This window comes from Siniperca chuatsi, linkage group LG23 (assembly GCF_020085105.1).
Source record: "Siniperca chuatsi isolate FFG_IHB_CAS linkage group LG23, ASM2008510v1, whole genome shotgun sequence".
NCBI lineage: Eukaryota > Metazoa > Chordata > Actinopteri > Centrarchiformes > Sinipercidae > Siniperca > Siniperca chuatsi.
Genome location: NC_058064.1, coordinates 22,067,531 through 22,091,914, shown reverse-complemented (window position 1 = coordinate 22,091,914; position 24,384 = coordinate 22,067,531). Strand labels below are relative to the sequence as shown.

Sequence of the window (24,384 nt, the reverse complement as noted above, 5' to 3'; positions counted from 1 at the left end):
TTCCCCATTCTAAAGTGAGGTCTTGCTCATAACTAATTCACTAGTAGTTTGACCCTTATTAACCCACACAGGTTCCCTATTCTAGGTTCCCTATTCTAAAGTTGCCTCTTCTTCACACTTAGTAAATCCATTATTCTCTACTTGCACAATATAGTGTGATGTATATCCGTTTTACGAACTGCATGTGACGTCTGTTTGCCTCCAACTTCAGTGATCATCTCGCAGTGCTTTTTCGTCCTTAAGTTAGTTACTTCACTTTCCACAGTTAGCTTTGTACATATTGTTATAGTATTTACTGTTTTTTGTGTATTTTAGTGTTTTTTATCATTTTGATAATCACCTCAGTGTTAAGGTACAGTAACTTTCTGGGTTTTATATTTTGAAAAAGTCTATCCCTAGTTGCACACATTGACCATATTGGGATTTTATTTTGAAGAAACAGCCTCATCCTGAGTTCCTTATTAAGATACAGTTACTGTTTTGGGCTTTTATTTAGAAAAACTAGGTCAATCTCTAGTTTCCTGTTAACATACAGTGACTGTTGGGGACTTTTTGTAAAAAAAAAACAATAAAAAAAACAACCTCACCCTGACTTTCCTCTTATAATAAGGTGGCCAACTTGGCCTTTTTATTTTGAAAATCAGAAATGACACTGTGTGTGTGTGTGTGTGTGTGTGTGTGTGTGTGTGTGTGTCTCAAACTGATTCAAGAGTTAGCTCATCTCAATCAGCTGTGTTCTCTCCAACTTCAAAATGAGTAGGTTTGAATTGTGAATTAAACCTGAAACAGCTCAAGGTTTGAATGTATTAACAAAAATAGCTCAACAATCCACCAATCAGAACAGAGGAACAAACTAATGGAGGTTTAATCAGTTAATCAGCATCACGTGTATAACTGTACCTGTGCAGCCCGAAAGTGCTCAGAGACAGAAAGAGCCCTGTAAAAGTACCCTTCAAAGAAGACTGAAATACTTTATTGATCCCGAGGGGAAACTCTTTAGAGCAACGGCAACAGGCAGCATGCACGTTGGTGCATGCGCACACAGATTGTGTCGTAATGTAAGGACAGAGGTATCAACAGCCAAAACTAGCTGAACACCTGAACGTCTACATATGTAATTTGTGTGGATATAGTTAAAAAATTTGACCATTACAGCAATTTTAAAAACTGGCACTTCAGAACCCATTTTCCTACTTTTTGATCTATAAATTTTGTATTTGGAATGAAATTTGTGGGAGGAGGAGCAAGTAAGTAAATACATTTTAAAGAAAAAAAATTCTCCTCTGCACTCTAGCGATGATGTCACACAAAGTTTAATATCTTGAAAGGTTTGAATGGGATTTGAAAAGAATAATAATAATAATAATAATAATAATAATAATACCTAGAATGTATGAAAGATGTGGAACATTTTGATGTTTGAATGGAGTTTTTAGCTGAAAGCATGAATGAATGGATAAGAGTTGAAAAAGTGTGAAAATGTGGAAATTCATTTGAATAGTGAAAAACTATGAAAGTTATGAATGAGAAAAGTAAGAGCAATAATGTCCTAAATGTCTAGGTTTGAATATTTTTATGTTTGAATTAAGTTTCTACGTTGAAAAATGTGGAAGGAGTAGCAAATCAAAAAAGCATTACAGAAGAAAAATAATAAAGGTGAATGCTGGCTGTTGAAAAGCTGACGCTAAACTGCTTTCAGCATTCACACCCAATAAATAATTTTTTCGTAGAATAATATAGGGTGTGAAATAATAAAGATTTCAATAACAATAGTGGGGATCAGCATTCCCTCTAATTAAATCTTTAATTGCAATTATTTGTATGACAATTAATTGTAACTAAAATGTCATGATCTTGATGGCCCTAAGCACATCATCAACACATTTGCTCAAGATTGATGTGTTGTCCTGCGTGGTGGCATCTCTGAACATGTGCCAGAACAGTCCTGTAGAGCTGCTGTAGCTTCATCTTCATCTTCATCTTTTCTTATTTGCATCTGGAGGAATGTAAACAGCAGCAAGAAAAACACTGGTGAATTCTCTGGGCAGATAATGTTGTTGGCATCAAAACTTAAAAAAATTCGACATCTGGGAAACACTGTCCATCAACTTTGACTGTGGTTGAGCACCAAGCAGCATTGATGTAAACACAGAGTCCGCTTCCCCTCGAGTCTTGCGTTCTGTTGGCACAGAACACGGTCTGCCCGTTGAGTGCAATAGCTCGATCTGGGATCGTCCATTTTATTTTCCTGCAACAGGACGTTAGCCAGGAGTAGGCTGGGTAGTGGAGTAGCCTTAGGTCCAAGCTGGGTTAGCTTAGCTCTTATCCTGGCTCTCTTCCCCCTCTTCTTGGGGCGGTCACACCACTTATGGTGGCGTTTGGTCCAACTGGTCTGGCTGGGTGGTCGGAAGCTGTGGGCAGTGATTGTCTCAAAGTCCGCTGCACTTAATCCTATCCCTGCACTTCCTTTTTCAATGTTGCTGAGTGTTTTTTTGTCATAGGTAGTATGTGCTTCAGTAACACAGGTGAAAAAATTACAAATATAAACAAAACAGTTTGAGAGCGCTACTGTCCGCCGCATCTGCAACTACCGCCATCGCTATGAACTCAGTAGTATTACATATGATGAGTCCACATGCAGAGCTGATGTACAAGATTAACTAAAAAAAACATGAACCTTACGTTTACCTTAGGATGAACTGATTTGACCTGCGTTATTCTATTGTGACTCTGAGACCAAAGTTTATCCATGTTTATCTATGTTTAAAACTCTACAAAGACCAATGCTGACCAGCTGGTCACCTCAGGAGCCAGCTGGTCTTGCCAGGCTTGCAGGTCCTCACATCTCAGAGTTAGGCATTACAAGTCTGTATGGATTTATAAATGTATATAGGAAAAAGAAACGAAAGACAATTTAGGCATTATATTGATAAATTGACCACATAATCAAAATCTAAATAGTTAATTTCTAGTCTAAAAAATCTGGTGACACAATAACTGTACTATGAAAATGATAACAGTTTTGACTGCTTGATGTGAAATACATGCTGGGAGCTTCTAAAAGCATAGAATGGTAGGAGCAAGAGGACTGAGAACTGCAGCTCTCTGCATTGATCAATGAAACCTTGTCGCTGTAGGATGTGCTAGTTTTCTGCTGGAAACCATGATCAATATGTTTGCACGACTTTCGATATGGTGGTTACACCAACAGCAGTGTAAGGTGTAGACGGTTCCCCTGACTGTCCACTCCTGTTTCAGAGAAAAGAAGCCGATTGGCTGGGACACAGACATCTCCTGGCTGACAGGAGAGGAGTTACATGTAGAAGTGTTGGAGAATGTGCCGCTCACCACACACAACTTTGTAAGTACCATTAGGTCAAATTTCACATCATGACTCCAATGACAGACAATAAACATTATGCACTAATTATATTGCTCAGCCTTACTTGGTCCTGATTGTGTTTTTGCGTTTAATTGACAGGTGAGGAAGACCTTCTTCACGCTGGCGTTCTGCGACTTCTGCAGAAAGCTGCTGTTCCAGGGTTTCCGCTGTCAGACCTGTGGCTACAAGTTCCACCAGCGCTGCAGCACTGAGGTTCCTCTCATGTGTGTCAACTACGACCAACTAGAGTAAGTCACACAAAGGGGAGGGACCACGATGCTGTAACTAGGTTGATATCAAGCCTACTGTACTGTATAATGTAGTGTTGTCATGGTACAAGAATGCCCTTTGTGATCTTGGATTTTGGTTGTTATAGCAATGCTTGAATTGGACCATTACTTATTACTCAGTACCACCTCTTTCCAATTAATGTAGGCACACATGATGTAGTTATTGGGAAATAGGCCCTTTTCACTGCTTTAACGCGCCACAACAGCTATTGATTTTACACATTGAAGTGTGTTTACAGGTGTTGAGGAGTACTACTGCACTGGTGAAAAAAGTTGTATACAGCCTTTTGTGGCTCCAGAGGGAGCTGTGTGAAGTCTGATAAATGTCCTCAAGTGATGTCATTTGAGTCAGGCAGGAGTGAGCTTACCAGACTTCTGTAGCCCGCTCCTTATCTCTGCTTGAGGGTGAGGCTCCCGGCTATGTTAGCCACTACTAGCATAACACACCCAAATCTCTGACTGAACTGTCGAGTTGCATTGTGGGTAATGTAGGAGCCAGGTTTTGACAAGGAAGAAGGTGTGGAATCGAAAAGGTGATATCTCTGTTTCTGCTGCATCGATTTTGATCCTTTTTGTGTCCTTCGTGAGTCGGACAATGTTACAGGAGTGCAATGCTAAGTCAGTGGAGGACCCTTTTAAGGTTGTTTGTTGTTGTTTTAAGGCGTTAGTTGTTGGTCTGTGCTCAACTACTATCTTGCTATTGAGAGATGAGTCTGTTGTTCAACAGACTGATGAGTCTGTCAGTCAATGGTTTTGAACAGAAATAAGTCCAGTCCACTGGCGAACTTTTTAGATATTAAAATGATAGAGTGGTGTTTCACTCCTTAAAAACATTATGTACAGATGCTGGCTTGTGATGCATGTTTACCAGATAACAGCCAACACTTTCATTTTGTAGTTTGGCTAACTCGCAAAATAAATGTTGATGCCACTTATAAATCTAAAAATGAGAAGCCTGTTGACAGGATTGATTCTGCCTTTGGTTTTATGGGGAACAACTGGGTGCAGGGAGTGAAGGGCCATTTTGGTATAAACGGGTAAATGTCCCAATGGCACGCACCTGACTCAAACCCTGAATATACACATTCTATAATCCCTTCCTTTTGCCAAGCTCTCAGCTATAACTTTGTCTGACACACGGCTTTATTATTTTTGTCCATCTACTTTCTCCTAAATCAGTTTTAAGTATGTTAGGCTTCAGCCCCGAGTCAAGTTGTGTTGAGAATGACTGAATAAGAAGTATAATAAATAAGTAACCTTGATGATGTGTGTTCTGCAGCTTGTTGCTAGTGTCCAAGTTCTTCGAGCATCACCCGTTCACCCAGGAGGAGGTCTCCTCAGAGGGAACCACCCCCGTGTCTGAGGCCTGTCCGTCACTTCCCCCATCTGACTCCACCGGGTGAGTCCTCCACCTTCACACACCTCAGTGGAACAAGAGGAGGAGTCATTCTCTTCATAATGTGCTTCCCCAGTCTTTTTCAACAACACAACATGGAGGGTCAGGAGTCGGGAGCTTTTCATTCCAACCACACATTACAGTAGCTGGTGGTGTTTTGTTTTTTCACTCTGTTAATTCAACAAAGAGAATACATGTGCAGAAAAAAATTGCAGAAATGTCTCCTGCAAGTCCTAAAAAGTCTGTTTTTAACTTATTTTCACTAACAAATTTCATCTTTCAAGGTCTATATGCCACACCACTGTGTCCCCGTCCAAGTCCATACCCATCCCGTCCAGTTTCCGGCCCAACGAGGAGGACCACCGCAACCAGTTTGGCCAGCGGGACCGTTCGTCCTCCGCCCCCAATGTCCATATCAATACCATCGAGCCTGTCAACATTGATGTGAGTCTGCTGTCTCTTTGCTGGACTGACTGTATGCTTCTCAACCATTTGCTATAAATGGTCTCCATGACTCTGCAGGTTTCGTTCCAACCAAACAGCAGCTGATTTCACTGATTAACGTGTGACTTGTGGTTTGTAATCTTAAACTGTGTCCACACTAAAGTGGGTAAATCCAAAGCGCAGTTCTTAATTTAATTTTGCCTTCCATCTACACTAAGCCAGCATTTTTCTAAGCCAAAAACTGAGCTTTTTGAAAGCGGTCTGCAGAGTGTATGAGACCATGAAAATGCGTTTCAGTGTGGAAAATGAAAAACAATGATCTAAGTACTATATAATTTGAGCCCTCCGCCCAGTTACACTCAGCTCAGTGCACTTTTTTGTAAAGGTAAGGCTGTTTGCCTTACAGTAACGTTACCACGACAACAAATCGGTTAGCTTGTCACTGCGAATAAACTGAACATCAATTCTACAGCGTAGTTCAGAATTAGGTTACGTGTTGCATTCAGATGAACTAGAACAAATTGCCTCTAGCTGCTCCTAAGAGCGCTGCTACAGTAAAAAGTGTTCATATTATTAATTTCCCTTCTTCCTTCCTTTCAGGATCTGATTCGAGATCAGGGCTTACCAAGGTCAGATGGAGGTAAGGATCAAAGTAGGAGACCTCTGGCTCATTCTGTGGCTTTTTCCCACCATCCCACGTCTGCGTGCTCTTGGTCTTTTGTGTGTGTGTGGAGTTCAGACCCCAGAAGTGGAGTCAGTTCTGTTTAGTCCTGCACCCTAGCCGTCACTGAGAGCAGTAGCTGAGGACACACATGTTTATTCAGATCTGTGGGTCAGGGTTTCTGGAAGAACATAACTTCTACTTCAGCAGACCATGGTTTCTTTTTTCAGTCTTACTTTAGACCGTTACGAGAAATACACGTAGCTAGTCCATTTTTCAACTTCATTACAAAAGTTTAGTGAAAATAAAATCACCAAGATGTTTGTCAGTACATTAGAGGCCTGTTGTGGTCTTCATGATGTAAAGATGATTGATTAGATTACATGCTTTGGATAAGAGAACTAATTGTAGTTCAGAAACAGGGTTTCTGATACAGGGTATCAGCTGAATCTGGCTCTACCATACATCAAAATACACATAATGATAACCATGGGTTTTTTTATTTTATATTCAAGTAAATGCAGTTATTCGTAGAGAAAATTATTCCAAATGCCCTGTCTCACAGTGTTAAGGAATCTTTTAAAAAGTTATTTGGATCTGTGACAAACATGTTAAAATGTCCTGCTTAGTAACAGACAAATTAACAGAGGTCTGAAAATGTCCTTGATGAAGGCTCTTTTTTCCCAATGGCAACTTTTGCATTAAACTTCCTGAATTGGGGTGCACCCATTGTTCATAAACCACGTGCAACAATTGTAAAATTCTCACTAAGTTCACAGTAAACACTACTTAGTTTCAAACTAGCAATTTACTTAAAGGAATAGTTCCACATTTTGGGAAATACATTCTTTTTGTACCCGGCACTGCAAGCTGGAAGTCAGGGTGGGGTTACACAGAAACTCTGCCTGTAGCCCCGCCCTCACCGCGTTTGCTGCCACCTTGTGGTATAATTGTACCTCTACAGATGTGTGGACATTTATTTTATGTCAAATAAAATATCAAATAATGGGTCTTATGTGAGTATTAATTATTATCAAATATAGAGAACCAGCATCAAACAAATATAACTGACCTAATTTTCAGCATACATAAGCTATTCCAGGCAACGACTGTTGCTCAAAGTAAGATATTAGTCAAACTCAGCATTGTTAAGACAGCTCATAGAAAACTAGGGGAAACTTGAAACATAGTGGTGATTGAAAAGAAAAAAAACAGCATCTCTCAGCAGCAGTCCTCCCCACAGCAGTTCCAACCTACTCAGTCATGCTAATGCTAAAGCACAGTCCTGCAGGAGGGCTTCCGTATTGTAGTGCAAATCGCTAGTGTTAATGTTAATGAAAAAAAACTAGCAGCATTAGACACCACCAATACATTAGTTGTCTACTCCCCAGAACTGTCAGAATCGCAGAGATTTTAGCTGGTTTTATAGCTGAGCAACAGCTTAGAATTTGTTGGTTGGTGGGTGGTGCTACACAAAATAGTTTATACATTTCTGTGTGTGTATGGCTCAAACAAACAAGACAAAAGGTGTTAATTATTGCACTGGTGTTAAGTGTTAGTTGGTGTATATTAGAACCTGGGAAAGAGCCAGGCTAGCTGTTTCCCCTGCTTCCAGTCTTAATGCTAAGCTAGGCCAACCACGTCCTGACTCAGCTCAATACTAGACATGAGATTGATATCGATCTTCCCATCTCACAAAGAAAGCAAATACGAATATTTCCCAAAATGCTGACACTGAAATGTATTACTTACATCTTAAAGTTAAATTTAACAGTGTGAGACCTGCAGATACCCTGACAAACAGAGCCAAGCTAACATGCTAACAATTAAGTGTGATAGGAGGACTCTCCATCCAAAAGCTCAGCTGTAGCCATGGACAGTAGTTAGTTAGAGGTGAGAGGGGCAGGGTGAGTAGCAGTGATGGTCTGTCTGTTTCTCTTTGCCCTGCAGCCCCCCCGACCCACCCCGCCCGCTGCTTGAGGAAGCACCGAACACGGACCTCAAGCCCCCTCCTATACTCCTACCCCAATGACATAGTGTTTGATTTTGAGCCTGAGCCTGTTTTCCGAGGTAGTTAGGCCTCTGTGTGTTCCTGTGTCCATCACCCTCCCACCCCACCCTCCCAAAACCTCCCCACCCCCAAAACCTCCCCACCCCAACCCCACTCCCCACGCACCAACCCCAGCCCTGTGTCACATCCACTGTGTGTCCCCGTCTCTCTCTTTTTCCCCTTTATGTCGTCACATGCTGTCTCTACCACAAACCTGACAGCTCACAGGTTACACAGAGATCTCACCGCTACTCTGATCATCCATTCTTTCTATGGATAGTGGTTTGATTGCTGAAATGCTCCTTTGATCAAGTAATGTTAACTATAGTGAAGAATTAATAATTCTTAAGATCTGTTTCATGATAGCACACTAGTAAAAATTCAAGTAATGCAAGAGGCAGTACTTGTCCAGGCTTTAGTCACATTAAAAATGCATTAAAATTAAATATCTACCTAAGTATTTAAAGGGAAAGTTCACCAAAAAACATACTTAATCTTCACTTACCTCAAGTAAGGTTCTAATGAAGAAATGGTTCCAATGAAAACTAATTGCTACTATTGCTATAAACCATCTATAAATTAAACTCCAATCCAGTATTTGTGGCCTAGATATTGACAAGATATGTTTATACCAAGCGTAATCACAAATGTATCTTGTTTCTACATAAACAAAGTCACATTAAGTAATGCAGACTGCAACCTGTCAGTAAGAGAAAAGTCAAATTTTAGTACACATTTATTAAGGAAGCTTCCATTATTCATTAACATTCAACAACACATTCAACATTACATAATAATATTCAAAAATAATCATGACATTCAAAAATGGTGCTATATTTATAAACAGCTATGTTTATAATGAGAATAATACGTTTCTTAAGTGTATGTTTTTATTTTTATCATTTATTTTAGCTGCTTGAGCTAATGTTAATGTTAGCTTCACAGACTGACAAGACAGACTTCTGTACAGCTCTGAATCCCACAAGTCCAGATTCAGAGCTTTTAAAGTGATAAGCTTAACAATATGATGTGCTTAACAGTTTAACTGGGAGATCCTGACAACTCAGTTCGCCAGTTGTTTGTCATTTACACTCAACAACTACCTAGCAGTCTTGCAAACAATTTCCAATGGAAAGTAGCTAAAGCTTGCTTGAAAAGTTGCTAAGTTTAGCTGATGCGATAACTTGCATGTGCATGGAGTCATTATTTAAAAGCTTGAAAACATTATTACAAGATGAAGTCAAACCAAGCTTCTCTGACTAACTAACTTATAATTCAATATTTTAATGTAGACTGTTGGAATAAACATAACCTTGTAAATAAGATACTAAAAACAAGCAAAAAAATATAACCGAGTTAAATAGCCAAGTTACTTCATTTTTGTTTCTCTTTTGGTGGAGCTAGGCTGGTTTCCCCCTGCTTCCAGTCTAGTGTTAAGCTAGGCTAAACATGTCCTGGGCCTATGTCTGTCTGACCGTATGTTTTTCCTGGCCTTTTTGTCTTTATAAATAGTTTAAAACCCTTGTTGAATTTGATTGAAGAGGTAACAGTTTACAGTTTAAAATTAGGCTCCTTTTTGATCAACAATATAAAATCCTTTGTGATCCTGACATAAGTAGTTAATAACAATGATGGACATTGTGAAGTCTAGATTATTAAACCATTAACTGCCATCCAACCAAGCACCTCTCACCTTGCCCCTGCATGTGACCAAACACACACACAACTGATGCAGACGCCTCAGTCCCTGTCCTTGCCCAAACCTCCTCTTTCTTTACACTCCTGCTTTCTCTCACCTTCTTTTTTTTACCAGTGTTTCCTATCCACCTCACCTCTCTTCTTTTATTGTTTCCCTTCTTTTCATCCCTGATCCCCCTCCAGGCTCCACCACAGGGCTGTCAGCCACACCTCCTGCCTCTTTACCTGGCTCTCTCACCAATGTCAAGGTTCCACAGAAGTCACCATGCCAACAGAGGGAGCGCAAGTCGTCGTCCTCATCTGAGGACCGCAATAAGATGGTGAGAGATTGTCACAGATATTACTATTTCTCTGAAGTTTGTTGTCTGTGTGCTTGTGCTCACTGTGTCATGTGCCTGTTCAGAAAACCCTGGGGAGAAGGGACTCCAGTGATGACTGGGAAATCCCAGAGGGTCAGATCACTCTGGGTCAGAGAATTGGCTCTGGATCCTTTGGAACTGTCTTCAAGGGAAAGTGGCATGGTAAGACCAATGCTATACTCTGTTTTCAGACCACTAGCAATTCAATTCAATTTTAATTATATAGCACCAGTTCATAACAGAAGTTATCTCATTGCACTTTTCCATAGAGCAGGTCTAGACCGAACTCTTTATAATATCATTTACAGAGACCCAACAAATCCCACCATGAGCAAGCATTTGGCAACAGTGGCAAAGAAAAACTTCCTTTTAAGAGGCAGAAACCTCAAGCAGAACCAAACTCAATTGTGGGCGCCCATCCACCACTGCCGTGTTAGGTTTTAAGGGGGGGCACAATGCAAATACCAACTAGAATTTTTAAAATAGAAGAAATGTAATTGTAGTGGTAAGATCAACAGCCGTGTTACTGGACTTTGGTCAGATAAAACAGTTATTAGCTTCCACAGTGGCTAAAGCTAACACAGTTACGGTCCAGCAGCGTGGTACCGATACACAATGGAATGTGCTAACACAAAGAAAAACAGACAGCAGTTCGGACACAGCGGTCCATCACTTTCCAAAAAGTAAAGCACAATTCACAACAATGATTCTTAGATGAAATAACACACAGTGTTATCTATCTCTGCCCAGACACGAGCCTCTTACTTGAAATTGCTCTTGGCTAGCGATTGATGCATCAATTCATTTTGAATTTGTCTGGAGTTTCTCTCAAGTTCGGATGCTGACAAAGCCGGGTCCACACTGTTGGTAGGTCCAGTGGCGAAACTGTTCCTTCAAGGGGCAGCAAAGGAAAGCAGCAGTCAACTTTAGCGGGGAGGAAGAGAGGCTCTCTGGCGGTCTTTCTCTCCGTAAAGAAAACTGTGAATCCGTGTCTCTTCCTTCTGCAGGCAAAGATTGTTATGTGGAGTATAACAATCGGGATCCCAAAAAAAAGTGTTTCAGCTAACACAAAGCAGTCTGTTGCTCGTCCAGTTAGTTGAGACTTCCCTTAGGGAGTTAAAGTTCACATGATGTGCCTCCCTCTAGTAACGTAGTTACAGCGGAGGAGACCACCTGTCGTAACGTGGTCACAGTGGGAAAAGACAACGGGCGCCAGGCTTTATAGAGTTGGTGTCGCTATATAGCCATGCGCCAGGATTTCATGCACCGTGTAGTGCGTCCCGTCCAATGGGAATCCAATGTTTGAATTCAACTGAGATCTCGCATTGTGAGATTTCGTCTCAGTATTACATCTAGGTGTGAATTAATGGCTTGGCACCTTTCTACTGTTCTTTGTTTCTCAGTCAAGCCTCTTAGTGAAGGCTTTGGCCTTTCCAGGTAGGCCTGTCTTTTGTCTCGCGAGGCCCAATAACATAACACCTACCACCTGTAGGTGTGGCCAAATCAACTATAACTGAAATCTGAAATACTATAACTCTAGAGGAACATTTTGTCACTACTGACCATATTAGCCTGAATATAAGACAATAGTTAATTTTTTCCAGAAATTGCAAAAGTGGGGTCGTCTTACGTTCACACACTCAACATAAATTGTTTCTCTGACAGTTTAGGTGTGTTGATGTTTGTTTAATACACAATTTAAATTCAATTACTTGTATAAATAGTTTTACTGATTTACTATATTAATTTGATATGACAATACAGTAAAATGTCAATTGTCTACCATATGCCTCTCTTTACCTCAGAGTGATCTTAAAGGTGGGCTTGTCTTATAATCAGTGTTCTTATATTCGGGCCAATACTGTATGTTGACATCCAGCCTATAATCTGTGTCTGTAGTCAAAACTCAGAACTCTAGCCAGTTTGGTGACGTACAAATTGACAGGGGTCAGAGCCTGTCCCTCAGTACCTACCTGTACCAGTATGCAATGTGTGCAGCTTTATCAGTGGTAAAACATGATGTGGTTCTCACGGATCCTTAAAAAGTCATTAATTGGTCAAAGGTCTAAATATGTGTAAAATCTCTAGAAACAGGCAATAAAATGTGAAGTTTTACATTTTGACCAGCTCAATAGGCCCTTGCAGTCAGTAACAAAATCCTGTGGAGCAAACTGTTGAGGGCTCTGGAAATTTGCAGCTGTGTTTGTGCAACATTTTCTTAAAATCAACTTTGGCATATTTTATTGACTGGCATGTCCTTCATCTCCTTCCAGGTGATGTGGCAGTGAAGATGTTGAATGTCACTGCTCCCACACCACAACAGCTTCAGGCCTTCAAGAATGAAGTGGGAGTCCTCAGGTAACATCTGCCTCCTAGTCTTTAATTAGGAGAATATATGTACTTTGCACTTTAATACTCCACTACAAACATCATATTACTGAAGTATCCTCCTTTAACAAAGCTATACAAAACTGCTGCAGTTCTGTAATTTCATCTACCTGTGTGTGTTTGCACCAGGAAAACGCGCCATGTGAACATCCTGTTGTTCATGGGCTACACCACCAAGCCTCAGCTGGCTATCGTGACCCAGTGGTGTGAAGGCTCCAGTCTGTACCACCACCTGCACATCATCGAGACCAAGTTTGAGATGATCAAGCTGATTGACATTGCTCGGCAGACCGCTCAGGGCATGGAGTGAGTTCCCCTACAAATAAAAAAAGCAGTCAGATTTCACCATGTGTGTAGTTGGTCTAATAACTTTTCTCTTCTCCTCTTCAGTTACCTGCACGCCAAATCAATCATTCACAGAGATCTGAAGAGCAACAGTATCCTTTTGAAACATTTCACTCAGTTAATTATTTGGCTGACGTCTTTCTGTCCTCCAAATTAAATTTTAAATCTTGATGATGTTGCAATTTATCTTGCTAACAGATGAGCAGGGATGGAAATGTAACCTCCATCTGTAGAATGAAGAGGTCTTACATGGTTACGAGCTTAGAAGTAGAAGAATAGAGCGCTTCCTTGACCTCATTTCCTCCCAGATATTTTCCTCCACGAGGATCTAACAGTGAAGATTGGTGATTTTGGCCTGGCTACAGTCAAGTCCCGCTGGAGTGGCTCCCACCAGTTTGAACAGCTGTCTGGCTCTATACTGTGGATGGTCAGTATTCATGTCCTTGGGTTAGGGTTAGGGTCTTTTTATCAGCTTTTTTGTTTAATCTAAATAGGCAGGATTTGAATAAAACAAGCAAATATTTTGTACAAAACTATATAAAATAGGTGTGAGCTAGAAGTGTGTAGTTTTCTTTTGGTCATGTGACAGTCAGAGTAACCTGTTCTCTCTCAGGCTCCAGAGGTGATCCGGCTGCAGGACAAGAATCCCTACAGTTTCCAGTCAGACGTCTACGCCTTCGGCATTGTGCTGTATGAGCTCATGTCAGGAGCACTGCCCTACTCCAACATCAACAACAGAGACCAGGTAAGAGGACTCAGTCAGTCACACTGACACCTGACTCAGATGTTTTCATAAACCAAAACACAGCTTGCTCTGATACATTTCTACAGTATGTTTTATTTTATCATAGTAGTCAGAATACAGCTCAGTAGGTCCCTGGTTAGACAAAACCACTTGTACATGTACCAGGCTGTGGGTCACCTAGCTTAGCATAAAGACTAGAAGCAGTGGGAAACAGCTAGCCTGGCTCTGTCCAAAGTTCAAAAATACACCTACCAACTCCTCTAAAGCTCACTGATTAACATGTTGTATCTAATGTATCACTGTATCTGAAATTGTTTGTTTAATAAGTACGGAATCTTAGCCTGTGACAAAATTATATACTCATTTTCAATACATTACAGAGAGAAGATGTCGAGTTTGTAACATGCATTAATGGGAAAGGAATGTGTACGGATGGAGAGGGAGAGGAAGAGAGAGGAGCTCAGTGCATCATGGGAAGTCCCGGCAGTCTAGGCCTATAGCAGCATAACTAAGGGATGGTTCAGGACTCACCTGAGCCAGCCCTAACTATAAGCTTTATCAAAGAGGAAAGTCTTAAGCCTACTCTTAAATGTGGAGATGGTTTTTATGCATGTTGTTAGGTTTTAAGGGTTGTCTAAGAAACCGTTAAGGATGCTCTAAGAAATTGTTGTGTGATAAGTACTTGTTAATCTACAACCTGGCTATTTCATTTAGTCTTTTTTTCCATTTCAACACAGATGCTTTCAGTGAATGAAAATGGTGTTTGATGCAATGTGGGTGGTGATCTTTAACCTACACAGGCTAAATGTATAAGATCAGGAGAAGGGAACCCACAGGGGAACTGTCGAGCTGTAGGCTACTAGTGGACTATTAGCCCGCCTTCAGATCTAATAAACAGCATGGGTTTATCTGCCTCCAATTCCTCCAGTATTATTGCAATTGCATTTAGCTGAAATAGCTCTTTTCCTGTTCTTTGTGTTTTATCTCTGTGTTGTAATGATATATATATAACATACATATAATACATGTTCTTTGACTGCAGAGAACCTAAACGAGAATGTTAGATTGATGGTGTCACCTGCATGAATGATGATTCCACTCCTTCAAGAACGTTAATTACCACCTATAGCTGCTACTATTAATTATTTTCATAAATTTCATATTTAAAATGCAAAAAATTGTGAAACATTCCCCCGAGCCAAAGCTAATAGATGTTCAAATGTCTTGTTTTGTCTGACCAATGGAATGATAGTACAAAGATATACTGGAATACAAAAAGCTGCAAATCCTCACAATTGAGGAAATTTGTCAGTCATCAGTTTTGCTCAGTAAATGACTTACATGGTTCGTTGATTGTCAAACTTTGTGTTGATTAATTGATTATTAAACTAATCCTTTCAGAACTACAATCATCATTGTTAGATATGAGGCTAGTTCTTAAAGGCAATGCGAGCCTGAAGCAACAACCAAATCAAAGTACTAAGTAAACGGAATAGCAAAAGGTATGATTTAAAAGTCTTTTCCAATTCCATTTTAAAATGTAATTGTTCCTTCCTCATAAGGAAACAAAATTATTAATAGGCCAATTATGATCTTTTATTTTGAGTTTATCCATGCATCAGTGCACTTAATTTAAATAAATACAATTTGTTTTGATGCAATTTAATGAATCAATTAATAATAATATCAACAACAAGTCCTAACATTAACATTTGAGCTCTACTGGAAGCTATACAAAATGTTAACAGCCTGTTTATCACTGAAACCAAATATTATAATGACTCACATCTTCTCTTCCCATAGATCATATTTATGGTGGGTCGAGGATACCTGTCTCCTGACCTCAGCAAGGTGCGCAGCAACTGTCCAAAAGCCATGAAGAGACTGATGGCAGACTGCCTGAAGAAGAAGAGAGAGGAGCGACCTCTCTTCCCCCAGGTGAGACAAATATATGCTAATGCTTTTATATTTCATTGGGAGGTGACGATGTATATGATTTGCTACAATAAACACAGAAGGGCACAACAGCTGAATGAATATTGTAAATGTTCTTTTTACCTCAATTGCAGAGAGAACCAGATATTTATTTTAGGCTTATATTAGAGACAGGCCTTCATTTCTAACTGTCCATGTTATTAAAGATGTATTTTATCATATGTAAGCAAGGCATGTTGCCTTTAATGCAAATTCAACATTCCCTCCATGTTTATCTGTTCTCTCAGCCCAGTATCACGCAAAAGCATGTAACACATCTGCCAATTCACTAGAGGATACTGTGTCTATGTCACATTTTGCCTCGCCTAGGTGTGAAAAGTACACGTGTATGAAGGTGCAGTACCAGCAGGGGGCGATAATGACAGGAGCAAAGGCTGAACGTGGTATAAAGAGCAACAAAGTCTGCATAGGGAGGAGGTCCGGGTGGATCGATGGGTCAAACACAGGATTTCATACAGGAGACCGGGGTTCATTTCCCATGTGAAATCAATAGTCAACGTTGATGGTTTTTAGGAAGTAGTTATCTTAACCCAAACAATGATCTTTTCCTAAACCTAACCAAGTAGTTTGGTGCCTAAACCTCACCAAACTGCGACCGTCACCTGAAATGTTTAGTCTAACAGGACACTGCATATTTATTATTGGTAACTTGACCGCGGAATAAGAACGTGTTGATAACGTGACACTACGACACCTAGGCGAGGCAAAACGTGACACTGCTACCGTGGACCGGCGATGACTGACGGGTGCATTACACACTTTGGCGTGATACCGGGTTGGTTCTATTGATAAATTCAGTGTAATGTCCATTTACACAGCTCAGTAAAACAACACAGTGATACTCACCACTCTTCTGCTCTCACTTTCTTTTTTTAACACAAATGTTGTTTTCATTTACTAATTAATTCCATGTCATGAAACACAACATTTCCTCCACAGATGTTTCACATTAAAAGCCTTCCAGCAGCTCAAGCATAATCCCTCCCTTTCCTGGGAGGCTTTTTATATGAAACATCAACAGGAAGTGTTAAGTTTCATTGATGGTACCTTAACACTGATCTAAAAATCTGGAGGGTAGAAGATCATAGTTAATTAGTGAATGGTACTTCTGAATTTATCATGCAGGCCATTATAGTACAAGTAATTCCCCCCCCCCCATGTTTTTTACCTGGCCTGTATTATTTGTGTAGTTGTGAGTGGTGACCATATTGATTCTGACTGATGCCCCTGTCTCTGTACTGTGTATTCTGTCAGATCTTGGCGTCCATCGAGCTTCTGGCTCGCTCATTACCCAAAATCCACCGCAGCGCCTCTGAGCCTTCGTTAAACCGAGCTGGCTTTCAGACGGAGGACTTCAGCTTGTACGCCTGCGCCTCACCCAAAACCCCCATCCAAGCCGGTGGCTATGGTGAGCTCATACACACATACACAAACATCAGTCTTAACAATAGTTGTGAGGACCTCTCTTTGATTCAGTATATTAACTAGCTAACCCGGACTGTAATCTAGTCCGCTGAAGAAGGAAGAATTGTCAACACTGGCCTCAGTTTACAAATGTGTTGGATGGCCGCCCTCCATTGAGTCTGGTTCTGTCCAAGGTTTCTGCCTCTTTAAAGGAAGTTTTTCCTTGCCACTGTCACCAAATGCTTGCTCATGGTGGGATTTGTTGGGTCTCTGTAATTAATATTATAAAGAGTACGGTCTAGACCTGCTCTGTAGGAAATGTGCAATGAGATAACTTCTGTTATGAATTGGCGCTATATAAATAAAATTGAATTATATTGTCTTTACACTAAAGGTGTAAAACTCAAAATACAAGGATAAAAGCGCAGACACAAACATACCTGTGCCATATAAATCATCTTAGAAACAAGGGTTAAACTGATTGGTTGATAGATTATTTGTTGTACACTTGATTAGTACTACACTGATTAACCTGAATTAACTGTAAAAGTCAGCAGATTCCATGCAAATGTACAGAAAGCCCTTTACAGTAATGCGATCAAATACAGTAGCTCAGCAATAAATACTAGCTTTGGGAAACAAATAGTGGTGATGTTGTATATGATTGTTGATTTGATTGATTGATTGATTGATCATTATTAATATTAAAAGGTATTTCTAATGTTTTGCTAAACCATGTATATAAATGTTGGTTTCTCTTTTTAATAGAAATTTTGTTTTAATTCATTAATGAATCGCAGTCGCTGCTACTTTGCCATTCTTTCAATCTTGTTAAGCTACTGTCAAAAACACTCAACCCTAACTGCAGATGTTTGACATTCAAAGCCCACCAGAAAAGTGAGGGATTATGCCCTTTGAGCTGATGGAAGCTTTTAATGTAAAAGATCTGTGCAGGAAGTCTTCTAACACTGGACAAAAAACGGCAAAGTTTAAAGCGATTGGAATTAATGGGTGAGTGAAAACAATATTTTAGTAAAAAATTGCTCTCTGACACTTTCTCAATAAAAACTGATAATTCTACATTACCTAAAGGTAGAGTGTTGGTTGCAGGGTTTTTGTATTGGATTGCATTACATTCACTGAAGTTTCTACTTTACTGGAGTTTTAACATCCCATGGTGGTCTAAATGCTTGTTTACTGGCTAATCTATCTTGATAGTAATACAAACATAAGGACAAAACAAATATTTGGAAATTTTAGGGATACAAATGATGAAATCGAAATACTAAGTTGTAGTTGAGACCTTGTTAACATTATGTAAACTTTCTGATGCTTTTGTATGCTTAGCACTTAGTACTTGGGGGAAAAAAATCATATTAAAAAGGTAAGCAATGTTAGTGTAAGTGTACTGATGAATTAGCAAAATCTGATATAGATATTAACCCCAAAGATTAAAGCTGCATGTGGACATAAAAACGACTCCAGATGAATGCTAATGTTGCTCTGTGTCTGCAGGATGTGTAAATAGACAACTGTTCGGGGTTGGGTTTTAAGGTTGCTCCACTGCTTCCAAGTGTCCAAACAAATCAAATAATGCACTTTAATATATATATATATATATATATATATATATATATATATATATATATATATATATATATATATATATATATATATATATAATATAGACATTTCTGCATAGACATTTCTGCTTACATCATTGAAAGTCTAGGGTTGCTTGAGAGGAGACAATTAGCAAAATAATCAAAATAAATTTCCACTCTCACTGCTGGTTTAATTTGAATTGGTTGAGGTTAACCATAATGAAGAGATACCAACAGCTAAACCTGATAATTGACATTACTATGGCTGCTGCAACAGTGCTTACACACTAATTTTTTCCCTATCTTTCCCTTTATTACTTTTCAGGGGAGTTTTCGGCATTTAAGTAAGTGCTGCACATCCCACCAGTTCATCCCTCGTCACTTCTCAAAAGTCTCGTGTCCATGCGGTGGATTCATTCATTACTGAAAAAACTGAACAAATAGTCTCAAAGAATGTGCTTTTTTCTTCCTCTGTAGAAGGCAGCCTCATTGGAGTCCTTCCAACAAAAAGCTATCCAGCAGGCAAACCGCCACAGTGACAGAAAAAAACTGAATTAAGAAAAAATAAAAATAAAAACAAAAACAAAGAAACTTGAATGACACAAAAGGAAGAGAAAAAAAAACAAGAAACAAAGATATCCATACTAAAAGAGTTTTAGGAGGAGACGGCAAACTCCACTGATCGATCGACTTGCCTGCTGGCGGGAAAAGATGAAGGCAAAAGGAAGGAGAGACGGAGGTGAAGCGTCAGAGGTTGAGGCTTTGGCCACCACTCGTCCAGTCATTTCCTGTACAGGTGAGAAGGGAGGCTGGTTTATCAGGCGGGCCGCTGAACTGCACTTTGAGCGACGACAGAGCTGGGCCTGTGGAAGGGTCAGAGGTCTCCTGTCCGCCGGTGAGATGGAAGGCCAGGTGTTAACCCGTTACCAAGAAGAGCTGGACGTCACTCAGCAAGGGTTAACCCTGAAGGAAGATGACTTGAAAGACAGATCTATTTTTATTTTTTCATTTGTTTCTCATGTTTCAGATTTTAGCTAGCACTTGCTAGGAATGCTGAGCTTTTTTTGTCATGTTTCTTTTGTAGCACAGACCTTTGCTTTTTTTTGTCTTTTTGGGCTTAATGCTGACCACATTCTGCAAAATACTGTATTTAGCCTTCTTGTTTGCCCCAACAGATTCGGATGAAACAGCAACAGCTGTTGATCTACTGAAAGATTTTGCTTTAGCTTTCCAAAAATTTCAAAACCTTCATGTGAAAGCAGGAAAAGCTGTTCTTTCTGTAGATTTCCGGTAGAAATGTCCGGAGCCTGCACTAACAACAGGAGCTGTTCACAGGGAGGAAAAATGCAGCTTTGTTTGGTAATGGAAGCTACACGAGAGGGATTTCTTATTCTGTTTAAAGAGCCTGGTCTAAGCCGAGCTGCGGCCCAGCGTTCATACTGAGCTGAGAGTGTACAGTACTTGTGGCTTCTCTAAGCTTCGAAGTTGTTACGCAGCATCTTTGCAACAAAGCCTCTCCTTTACTTCTTGTGTTTTTCCACAAAGCCCAACCTCAGATTTTTTTAGTTTTTTGTGACAAGTGCATGTCGTGTCATTGTTTTTTTTCTTTTTTTTTTTCTTTTCTATTTTTTGTTTGTTTGTTTTTTTTGATCATGTGGCTTTAATATTGCACTAAGCTTAAAATGGGGACCTTGTTGCAGCTGCTGACTAATGGGCTGCAGCGTTAGCTGCTGAAAGGACCAGTGATCATCTGGAGAATTCTGCATGTCTTGAAAGTCAGAAAATATCACACTTTTTCCTTTCTCTACACACATGCACCTGTACTTTTTTCATTCCAGCTCGTGTTATAGGTTTTAGTTATTACTGGTTCTTTTTGTTTTGTTATCAGTGTTTGCCTTTTTCTGTACAGGCAGGCCTGCAGATATTTACTTATTTATGTGAATTGTTTTGAAGCTATCAGTCTTTCTTTTGATGATGTTTTAGGCTTTGTGACTCGTATACTTTCACTTTGTAGAGATGGATCGAAGCAAATGAGCGAGTTGCCTTTTCTTTTTTATACTGAGGAATAAATTGACATACAGAGCTGATGACCCAAAATTTAATTTCCAGTGCATGAGTCATCTGCAGGGGCTGAACTGTGAATATTTTGCTGGAAAGTCTCCGTTGTCATCTAAGGACTGTCTTTGATGGAGCCTCAAGCAGCCGAGTATGTCACCATACCTACAGTGATGAGAGCTGAGCAAACAAGACTGCTGACCTGATTAATGGATGTTGTGGAGGTAGATCACATAGTTGAAGCATCCATCCAAACACTGACAGATTGGTTCTTCACATTCATCAAGGATCATGTCTTTCCATCATTAACTAACCCCCAGGCATCCCCCGTCCACAGCAATGTTATTACACATTTTGTTGCCTACCTTTTATGGTCAGTCTAATATGTGAAACAGAATACCATCTTTGTGCGCCCAGGACAGATAGGGCTGCAATAAGTTTTGCCTAGCTTAGCACAAAGACTGGAAGCAGGGGGAAACCGCTAGCCCTCACCCAGGGCAGTCTTACTACTCATCCGAGGTGGTCTTTGGTCCCAGGTGATGTCACTCTGTAGATACAGGTGCACTTCATTTGGCCTTGCATGTTGCATAGCATCAACGGTGGGGCGAAGCTTTTAAAAGATCATTCTAAGTTTGTTATAACTTGGGTCTTATTTTCGTAGTTTTGGTCAACCTTCCCGTCATTGTTGTTACCAAGTTGATTGCTGAGATGTGGGAACACGGTAGGGCTGTCACTTTTTATTTCGAAAGCTTGAAATACGGTTCTAACACGGGGGTAAAAAAGAAATATTCAATCTGAAATAATCTATTCCAATTTAAAATTCAGTGTATACGCACAATAGGCTATGCATTGTACTCCAGCAGGGGGTGTTCATAAAATGTACTGTCCATTGGTAAACTCAGCTATTGTTCTCTTTGCTTACTCGATATGGAGAAAACTAGCGAGCTGCAGCCGCTGTGGATAAACTCCACAAATGTAAAAATCTCAAAAAAAGAACTCTTCTATTTCTTTGTGTGACGAGAACGCAGTGATGTTGCTAAAGAGCATGACATGGCAGAATTATGAGCAGTCAGTTGATCGGACAGTCTGGAACCAAATCCCCAGGTTACTCAAACTTTACCTTTACCAAAAATGAAGCTGAACGGTAATATTATTTCTCAGACTGTGCGCTCAGTTACTGTACACTACTAGCTAGTGAAAAAAGTGGAGCATTTAGCAACTAAAGAGACAAATGTTATTCTCAGGTGTTGGTGGAGACTAAAACCAGAACTAAAAGGAGAGTGAATATTTAACTTAACATTCATCTGGTGACCAGAACCACAACTTCAAATGAATGCTAACGTTACTATGTGTTCCCTGGATGTGTAAATAGATTCTTCTGTCCCGGAGTGGCCAAAAAAAAACAATATTAAGCTTTTTTTAAGCTTTAAACCTACAGTAACTGATTTTTTTTTTTTTGGCCACTTGAAGGCAGCGGAAACAAGTTGTGATCACCACATTGACATATCACTTTTTAAGTCTATCTAGCAAACTTGTCAGCAAACAGTTGCTTATTTACAAATCAATTCTAGTCACTTTAAGGAATGATTCTATTATCTAAATTGTCTAAATGCTGGTGTGTCACATGGTGCTTTGGTATTTGTGCAACACATGCAGCACGTGCCTTTGTGCGAGTCAAATGCTGTGCATACACTTGTTGAGCACGAACTGGTGTTCGTTGGGTTTTTGAGTGCACTCTTAGAAACAGCTGGTATCACCTGGCACTAAATACCTCCTAATAGCAGGCAGCCTCTTGAGTACGTGGTTTCACCTGTAGATTTTAAGGGAGAGAGGGTGTTTGGTGGGTTTTTGAGTGCAGAAAGCTCTACAGAGTTTGGTTTGTACTACTCTACTATTAACTGTCCATTACATATACTTTACTCCCACATAGTATCCAGGTTATTGCAGGAATTGTAAATTCAGACTTGAGTTAAATTGTAACTTCCATCAATCCATCTACTTGTCTTGTTCATGTATCCCAGCATGCACAGGCCAAAAGGTGGACTTCACCTTGAAGGGTTGCCAGTCTAACACATAGTCACACAAACAAACACATTCACACAAATGAGCAGAGCAATTAGACTGTGGTATGTGGGAGGAAACTGCAGAGAACATGGAAACTCCCCACAAGAAAGCTGCAGTTGGCCACTAACCACGAATCTGCTTAATTGTCACAAAAATTCCGATTATTAGTTGTTTTTTTTCCTGAATTCTGAGATTTAAGTGTCAGTTTGCCCAGATTACTTAAACAGTTTTCCAACTTCCCTTTAGTGGTATTTATGCAGTCTGATAGTCTGAATTTAGCCATGTACAGTCATTATGAATCTCATATTGACTGAAATGTACTGTCTTGGAGTTTGATGAACTTGAGATGAAAGTTTTAAATGTCCTTTTTCAAAGCTTTGAGCAACTAAATTCCATTCACATCAACTTTAAAGCCCACACAGACCCATAGTCCTGGAGGTGCTCAGATAATCATAATTAAACATCAAGATGTTGATGAAGACCATGTAATACAGTCCAGAACAAGCGAGCAAGTGGAGCTTGAGTTAAGATTGTTTTGTCAACTACTATTTCCAGGTCAAGAATGAACTGTCCGCCTCACTCTAGATGGCCTTAGTCCGCTTCCACAGGCATCTGTATCATCCTTCAGAGAGCAGACAGCAGTGGCAGTTGTCTGCTGTACTGGGGTCTGCTGTTGCACATTTTCACATTGCTCACCTTTCACATGACAGGACCTGAGGAAGTAAACTAATGTCTTTCAGAGCGCTGTATTTATTTTCCTTGGAGATCTTTATTTTATATGAGAATATTATCACCGATGTATATCTGCTAGACCTTCTTAGACTCTACAGGAGAAATCACTGAGCTCTGTCACTAAGGCTCTCCTCTCTACCATCAACCTCTGATCTTGAAAACTTTCTGTTCAACCTTTCTCTACTTTAATTTTCCTTTTTCTTAAACATTCCCTCCCTCTCCTCCTTGCCTGCACCTTAAACCCAACAATTCCTTTCAACTGAGAACTTTTCATAAGAAACTTTATGAAGATATGTTTTTTGTTTTTCACCTGTAAATAGTTGTACAAAGAAAATACTGTCATTTTGCTAGGAGGCATGGAGACTACAAATGTAAGAATTATAAAATGTTCAAAATAAAGAGACAGATTAAAAAACATTTTGATAGGAAGACTTCTGAGAAAAATGGTTGAGTGTAAAAATATTTAAGGCTGTATCATAAGGAGAAAGAGCTTAATGTATTTGTTGTGAATATGAAAAACTGATATATTAAAGAAGTGCATGAAAACGGTAGTTTGGTTCATGTGTGATGTGTCATGTCAGGCAATGTGTTGGAATCATGTTGTGGTGTATATTGGTATAAATATTTTAAAGTCCACATGGTGGCAGCATCTAACACTAATGTGCCCAGAAACATCTGCTGCTGTAAGGAGATGAGCAGTACACACAGTTTAACAATACAGTGAAATTAGAATTGGAGATCTGTTCCAGCTTCCACCTTCACATTCTTTGGG

The 24,384-nt window shown here is 39.8% G+C and overlaps 1 protein-coding gene across 2 annotated transcripts in view; it reads left to right on the top strand.

The window, feature by feature from the left end:
- The window catches only part of braf (B-Raf proto-oncogene, serine/threonine kinase), a 49,988-nt gene extending 25,825 nt beyond the window's left edge, over positions 1-24,163 (top strand). Inside the window, exons 5-21 of one of the 2 annotated variants that reach the window (XM_044186189.1) lie at positions 3,259-3,361; positions 3,482-3,630; positions 4,952-5,071; positions 5,353-5,512; positions 6,113-6,152; positions 8,124-8,243; positions 10,105-10,241; positions 10,325-10,442; positions 12,554-12,638; positions 12,798-12,974; positions 13,059-13,105; positions 13,322-13,440; positions 13,627-13,758; positions 15,562-15,696; positions 17,008-17,161; positions 19,087-19,105; positions 19,239-24,163. In XM_044186189.1, coding sequence (XP_044042124.1) covers positions 3,259-3,361; positions 3,482-3,630; positions 4,952-5,071; positions 5,353-5,512; positions 6,113-6,152; positions 8,124-8,243; positions 10,105-10,241; positions 10,325-10,442; positions 12,554-12,638; positions 12,798-12,974; positions 13,059-13,105; positions 13,322-13,440; positions 13,627-13,758; positions 15,562-15,696; positions 17,008-17,161; positions 19,087-19,105; positions 19,239-19,314 — 1,891 coding nt within the window. In that variant the 3' untranslated portion in view covers positions 19,315-24,163. The remainder of the gene's footprint in view (positions 1-3,258; positions 3,362-3,481; positions 3,631-4,951; positions 5,072-5,352; positions 5,513-6,112; positions 6,153-8,123; positions 8,244-10,104; positions 10,242-10,324; positions 10,443-12,553; positions 12,639-12,797; positions 12,975-13,058; positions 13,106-13,321; positions 13,441-13,626; positions 13,759-15,561; positions 15,697-17,007; positions 17,162-19,086; positions 19,106-19,238) is intronic. The other variant, XM_044186190.1, reaches the window with a different exon arrangement.
- The last annotated feature ends 221 nt before the right edge of the window (positions 24,164-24,384 follow it).